Source organism: Myotis davidii, unplaced genomic scaffold (genome assembly GCF_000327345.1).
Source record: "Myotis davidii unplaced genomic scaffold, ASM32734v1 scaffold1342, whole genome shotgun sequence".
Lineage (NCBI taxonomy): Eukaryota > Metazoa > Chordata > Mammalia > Chiroptera > Vespertilionidae > Myotis > Myotis davidii.
Genome location: NW_006293228.1, coordinates 100,626 through 107,670, shown reverse-complemented (window position 1 = coordinate 107,670; position 7,045 = coordinate 100,626). Strand labels below are relative to the sequence as shown.

Genomic DNA, 7,045 nt, shown 5'->3' with positions numbered 1-7,045 from the left:
CAGTATAATTATTTTTGTTATCTACATATTCCTCTAGCACTTATACTGCCCACCTTCCCTGATGCTTCAGGTAGGGGTCTTGGAATCTACATCTTTCAACAATGGGTGCTCAATAAATATTTTTTTTATCTACCATTTGTTTATATAATTATAGAGGGCCACAAGCATATTTGTGTGCAACTGTGTATTGTGGCACAAAACTTATTTATGCCTTCACACTATAGAGTCTATGTTTGGCAATTTTCATGAAAATATTATCTTATTAAACTTGGAAGGCTGTCGTTTCAATTTTTTTCTTTGTTCCTTCTTGGATGACTCACATCTCTAATACCAGAGGATATTATAGAAGGGATTCAAAAAAGATTTGGGCAAATTTATGAATCACAAAGTCATAAATGTCTGATTATAAGAAGTTGTTAGAAGCATACAAAGGGGAAGGATAAAATTTAGATGTCAAATGTGCCTATTATGTTCCAAGAACTGTGTTAGGCACTTGGCATACATTAGATCTCATTTAATCTGTAAGAATATGTCAGTATAAAGACAGGGCATGTCTATCTATAAGGCCAAACTTACACCTATTGAGGCACATTGCTTTTCCAAGTACCAGAGGCAGTATTCATCTTTATTAAAATGTTATTAACCTTTTAAGGCAGATGACTCTATGGATTTACATTTTTTCCTAGGAACAGAACACATTCTTAATTCAGGCTTCTATATGCTTAAAACTATTTTTTGACAAAACTTGATCAGTTTTTAAAGTCTCAATGCTTTAAGTTATAATGCAATATGAGATATTCCCACAGCAATAACAATGATTACATTTATTTGCTTACTTTTATATTTCATAAAGCTTCCAAGTACTGAATAAAGGTAAGTTAAGTCAAGGAAAGAAACTTCTATTAACCCTGACACCAGCAAATTGTCTCAAATTATAGCTTGCCTTCTATTTGTATTCTAGACATACTCAGTTTTTTTTCCAAGATACATATTATACCTCATCTCTGGTTAAAAGAAAATTGTAAGAAAATTAGTTTGTTTCTAATTTTTTAAAAAATAATACCAACTTTCAAAAACATAATGCTCCCAAGTGCACAGCTTCTGTTTCTGGGAGGAATCAAAACATTATAATCAAAGTACCATCTCAACACCTAGGGAATTGACTGAGAAAGTAGATTTATTATTATAAAGTTATTATTATAAAGTCACACAGTCTAAGGCCTGGAGCTACACATCCTGATCTGTGATAACATGCTTCCTGCCAGGTATGGATGTAGGTGGGAAGAGAAAGGATACACCTTTGGGTAAAGCATTGTCAGCACACTCACAGGTTCCAGGCAGCTTTCTATTAACCTGTTTTGGGAAAACTAGAGCAGGCATTTTGCTATGGAAAATGTAATGCTCAACTCATGATTAAAGAAAATGGTGAGGGTTTAAATGACATGGTTCACATTTTGAATGGTCCTACACAAACCTCTGTGTGCCACTAATCATTGGAAAAGCACCAACCCTATCTTTGTGGTGATCTGTATTTCTTAAATTTTATATTAGCCAAAGAAAATTGAGAAATTAGGACTACCACCAAAGAACATAGGTGCGACATACTGCCTATGGAACTTTTTAAAGATAGATGAGATCCAAGCTTAGAAAACTGCCACTTCTGTTTTGAGGTTGGGGACGAAAATATACCCATATTCCAAAGAGTTCTTTGTGTGAACAGGTGACCCCTTCCCACAGTCTCTGTAATTAATTGAGAAATTAAAGTTGGTTGGCCTTTGAGGTCTCTTGTAAAAAAGGCAGAAGGTCTTGGATATTTTGGAACAAGAGTCCACTATTCTGCCAAGACAGTATGTTATTGTTATTAGAGTGTCTCTCAACAAAACAGTATTGAGTAGTGAGGACGTGATTTTGATTAGGTGGAATGACTCAGCTCTTCCCCTTAAAGAAGAGAGGACTTGTCAGAGCCTTACTTACCTCATGATCTGGGATCTCAGAGGATAGTGTTTTCCCTAGGATGACCCCGGTCAAGTATGTCCAGCATCGAGCCGTGTTGGCAAGGTTATAGCCTCCTGTCTCCATCAAGAATTGTGAAGTTAGGAAAGAATAGTTACAAAACAGCAGGAGAGGGAAGAGGGTAAGGAAGGAGAGAAAAATGTTTTAATAAAAGGGCTAAAAAGACAATTTCAACTTGCAGAATTTCACCCAAACATACCCTTAATATTTTTAAACCACCTGGTAGTCAGACTTCAGTAGACCAGTCAGACCATGCACAGTGTGGAACTGGGAAGTTCAAGGCCTACGAAGATTAAAAAGGTTCTAGTTTCAGAACAAATATGCACCTGGGGACTCTAAGCTCCTCAATTCCATCAAGAGTAATCTTCAAGAATGAGATATCTGGAACCTAGATCTCTTGAGATGACCTACCCATCATGAAGGTTTCTGTGATGAATTTTGCAACAATTCTATAAAATGACTGCTGGATGTGGTTTGCATGTTAAATCTATTGGCAGATGTAGCTCTAGATACATCCTGGAAAGAGAAAAGGAAAATGCTAACAGACACAAACTTCCTTATTTTATTATCAGCATTCCTTTTTTCCACAAAATGCAGGCCTAGTAGCAGAGATCAAAGAGAATAAGCTGAGAAAGGGACTGTTGATTGACACTCTGACCCATCTTGTCAGGTCCTGTCAATCACCCAGAAGCCATATTTACAGGCTAACAATCAGAGTATTTTTGTTCTGAATAGATGTGTTCTGCCATGCAAGCATTAGAATACTGGCCTTTAGCTAAATTCCAAAAGTGTAAGGATAAAAAAGAATGATTTCCTAACCTCAATGCAGCCTGAGGGAAATTGAATTTAGTATATTTTAGGTAGGGTAACCATAAAATTTATCATCCAAAATGATACAATTTTAAGGGTAAAGGGGGACACTATTAACAATTACACTGGGGCCCAGTGGTTGAGCATCGACCTATGAACCAGAAGGTCACAGGTTCAATTCCTGGTCAGGGAACATTCCCAAGTTGCGGGCTCATTCCCCAGTGTGGAACTTACAGGAGGCAGCTGATCAATGATTCTCTCTCATCATTGATGTTTCTATCTCTCTCTCCCTCTCCCTTCCTCTCTGAAATCAATAAAAATATATTAAAAAATAATTACACTGGGATAACATGTATAAATTGAGACATATGGTCATCCATTTCTTAAGTCTTTTTACTCCTTGAAAGGTCAGGGATACTGGGGCTTTTAGAGTGTGTCTTTTGGCCTAAGGTCCACTGAAGCTTGAGGCTATGGCCACCTCCCCTAACTGTTTATGCATTATTGGTGGTTGAAAATTTAAGTGCAATAGTATAGGTATTTTAAACATTCCTGATGTGAAAAATCTAAATTTCTAAGGTTGACTTATTGGGAATGATTATTTGATTTCAAAAAAGAATCACTATAGGTTTTAAGTAATAGTTCTCTCTAGTGTACATGCAATATGATTTCTAAAAATTCCACTTATGCACAGGCATTTTCAGGAATACACATTTTTCAAAAGCCAAAACTTTGGACTGAAGAAGCTAAGAGGCCTTAAAAATGGTAAGTATAGGTTGAAGCCTCAAACAAAAGTTGAATTTGCACAGATATGTGTTGTGGAAAGGTCTTTTGTTTTCTTTTCCTGTAACTATACTTGTATCATAATAATCATTCTTTGTGCTGGTAAAAAAGTTATATGCCACACAGCAGTTATCAATGTTATTTTTTCCCTGAGTTGAAGTTAATACATTTCTTTCTGGCTCTTTATAAGAGGTTGTTTCTTATAAGCAGCTTTAGTTTTGATCCCTCTAGAGTTTGAGGCTGCCAAACGACCAGGCTTGTGTATTTGTATTGAATGCTCATTCATAAGGCCTTCCCATGGTTTCTTCTAACTTTATTTTTTACAACAGGCTGACAGAACCACAAACTATAAGCTGTTCCATAATACATACATTTTAAGCTCAATCTAACTTGACCATGTTATTTTAACACATTGATGCATTCACCCAATAAAAGAAAGACTCTGCCAGATAGATAGAAGATTCTAAGCAAGGCATCTTCAAAGGTAGTTGAGGTTGTGATAGGTGCCTTTTGCAAATGTGTAAATGTTTCTATTGAACAAACTCAGCTTCTGTTGGTTAAGTGATACAAAACATCAGTACACACTGAGGGCAAGAATGTCGAATAGACTCTTTAGATCTCTCAATTTTACTTTATTGTACAAATCCATGTTTTTTTAGGATGTTGTGGGGCAAAAGTCATTCCTAATTTCAGCTTAGGTTTAATGAATTCATGTGTTCACTACATATATTTGAGTAGGGTTAGAATTTTAGTGGTATGTTTCTATAAGATTATTATTAGAACTGGGAATCAAAATTACACTGAAAGAAGATGGATCAAAATCCACTGTTAGCATTCTCTATCCTATATATTAAAAGCCTAATATGCTAAGTGTCCAGCCATCCGGTCGGCCGTTCAACCAATGAAAGCATAATATGCTAATGATATGCTAAGGCCATTCAACCAAGGGTCAGATGCTCTGACCTGTAGGTTAGCTTGCTCCTGGGGTCTGGCTGATCAGGACTGAGCAAGATGGGCCAGACATGCCCTGAGACCCTCCTGTGTTCCCTACCCGGCTGGCCAACCTCCCGCATCTCTCCCTGGCCTCCATTCTGCACCGATGGGGTCCCTCAGCCTGACCTGCGCACGCTCACAATCTGGGCTGAGGGATCCTTTCCCCCCAAGTGCATGATTTTCATGCACTGGGCCTCTAGTTCTTAATAAGATCTGGTGTCACTGTTAACTTAAATGTTTTGAACATTTTGTATCGGAGTGCCAAGGAGTCAATGCATACACCAAACTGAGTAGAAGTGTATCAATACTTCCTTATGCTGAACTATGAAGGTAGCAGAATTCAATGAATCAGGCTTCTGGACCACAGGCAGGTTGATATTATCTAATCTAAGAAAGTCAAGTTTTCCTCAGTGTCAATAAATAAAATATTGAGGAAGGTCAACAAATTCTCCTGGTGACCTTCCTTTGTACTCACCTCCTCCCAAAATGAGTGTTGCCAATTGCCACTGAAGGATGTACTTAAGACACCTGCCAATTCCCACTGGAGTCATGTTAAAGGAGCACATGGGATCCCCAGCTATTGTATCAGCTCCCAGCTGTAAGACCACCGCTTTGGGATTAAAGGCCATATATACCTCCTTTAGTATACTGTAGAAAAGAGAAAGAATATAAAATGTCAGAAAATGATAGGTTAGTTTGCTCTAGAGGTGGTGATGATGGTGGAGCCAGTAGGAGGTATAGTTGAGTCAGGAAATATTGAAGGGAAAAAATACAACTTATCAAACTCATCACACTTTCCATCTAAAAAGGATGAATCAGAAAAATTCTATCCAACTCTATCCTCACTAAGGACCGAATTTGTCCTGAGTTTTAGAACTCAGGCTTCCTTGAAACTTTCAAATTAATTTAACTTCAACAGTCATAGTACACAGTGTACACAATTACTTCATTTTACAATCTGGGAAAGTAAGACATATATATTGACTGGTTATTAAGGATTATTTCTCATAATTAAGATTGTCAACATACTTTGAGTTTATCACCTAGTATCACTGGGGGCTGGTGAAAGAATTACATGCTTTTTAAAGTATAAACATTATCAGCTTACTTTTTATTATGCTAAAGAACTTCTGGGTTATGAAATTCAGCCCTCCCCAATTCCTTTGTAAACCAGAGTATTACAGGGAAGGGAACTGCAACAACTGATCCAAAACTATAAATCTGAAAGCAGACTAAAGAACAAGTTGTAGTGGGTAGAATTTAGCATAATTTTCGGTAGAGTCATTCAATGTTATCAAATCAACTTAACAACTTTTTTTTCAAGTTAGAAAAGGAAGTTGTCAATGTTACAGATGACTTTAGTCAAGTTTCCAGTATTCTCATTAATTGAACACTGACGATGTCCAGAATACATTCCTAGGAGTTATAAGGTCCCTGCTCTCAAGGGGCTTACAATCTAGTTCCCAGAAAAAACATATACCAGTACTCAAGGGCCTGAGTAACTCACAGAGACATATAAACATGTGTAAATTAACATACTTTAGAGTTGAGGAAAAGCAGAGTAAAAAAGTGATTAAAAATGCTGGGGTTAATACCCCTTCATAGTCAACACGTCAAATTATACCAGTGCAGCAAAAACAGAAGAATCCCAGATCCTTCTGAAACTGCAAAAAGAATTCAGGGATATAAAATGCTGATCTCTCAAATTCATATGTAACAAGGGGATTGAAACTATTGAAAAGTGCTCAGCTGCAGAGTCTCATTCTTTGACTCAAAGGACTGTTTTGTTTTGATTTCTCATCTATGCAGACAAATATTGAGTGATTGTGGAGATTATCAGAATATTATAAAACTTACGACATATGATACTCAATATAGGAATACTCAGGCCTACCCTCTCTTTCATGTGCTTATCTCTTGGGTGCAGAGGGATGATAAGCCACCTGAATAGTGAGCCAACACTTATTGAGCATCTACATGTACACAGCACCTTATTAGTTGCTGCTGTGAGACAGAGTGGAAGGAATGATTTCTTTTCTAAAAAAGGTTTACAGGTAATGTAGAGGAATGGGAGGCAAGAAAGACTAAGGTTTTCCTCATTCATTCTTTCCCTCAGTTTGGACATTAACTGAGCACCCTCTGTGTGTCCAGCATAAATCTGTACCAGATGTTGCAGGAACAAAGATGAATGTGGCACAGTTCTTATCTTCATGTGGCTCAGAACAGAGGGAAGAGTCAGACTATGTCAATAAATAATTAAAATACAATGATGGGGGAGAACCAAGATGGCGGCATAGGTTAACGCCGGAGTTTGCTGCCTCGAACAACCACTTCAAAAGTGAAACTAAAAGACGGAACGGACATCATCCAGACCCACAGGAACGCTGGCTGAGTGGAAGTCCTACAACTAGGAGGAAAGAGTAACGCATACGGACACTCGAGGAGGCGC

The 7,045-nt window shown here is 37.5% G+C and overlaps 1 protein-coding gene across 1 annotated transcript in view; it reads right to left on the bottom strand.

Annotated features, from left to right (window-relative positions):
- Positions 1-2,079: 2,079 nt before the first annotated feature.
- The window catches only part of LOC102752858 (histone deacetylase 8), a 45,205-nt gene continuing 40,239 nt past the window's right edge, over positions 2,080-7,045 (bottom strand). Inside the window, exons 5-6 of the mRNA XM_015565964.1 lie at positions 5,072-5,244; positions 2,080-2,296 (exon numbers count right to left, since the gene is read on the bottom strand). Of these exons, the coding sequence (XP_015421450.1) occupies positions 2,259-2,296; positions 5,072-5,244 (211 nt within the window). The 3' untranslated portion in view covers positions 2,080-2,258. The remainder of the gene's footprint in view (positions 2,297-5,071; positions 5,245-7,045) is intronic.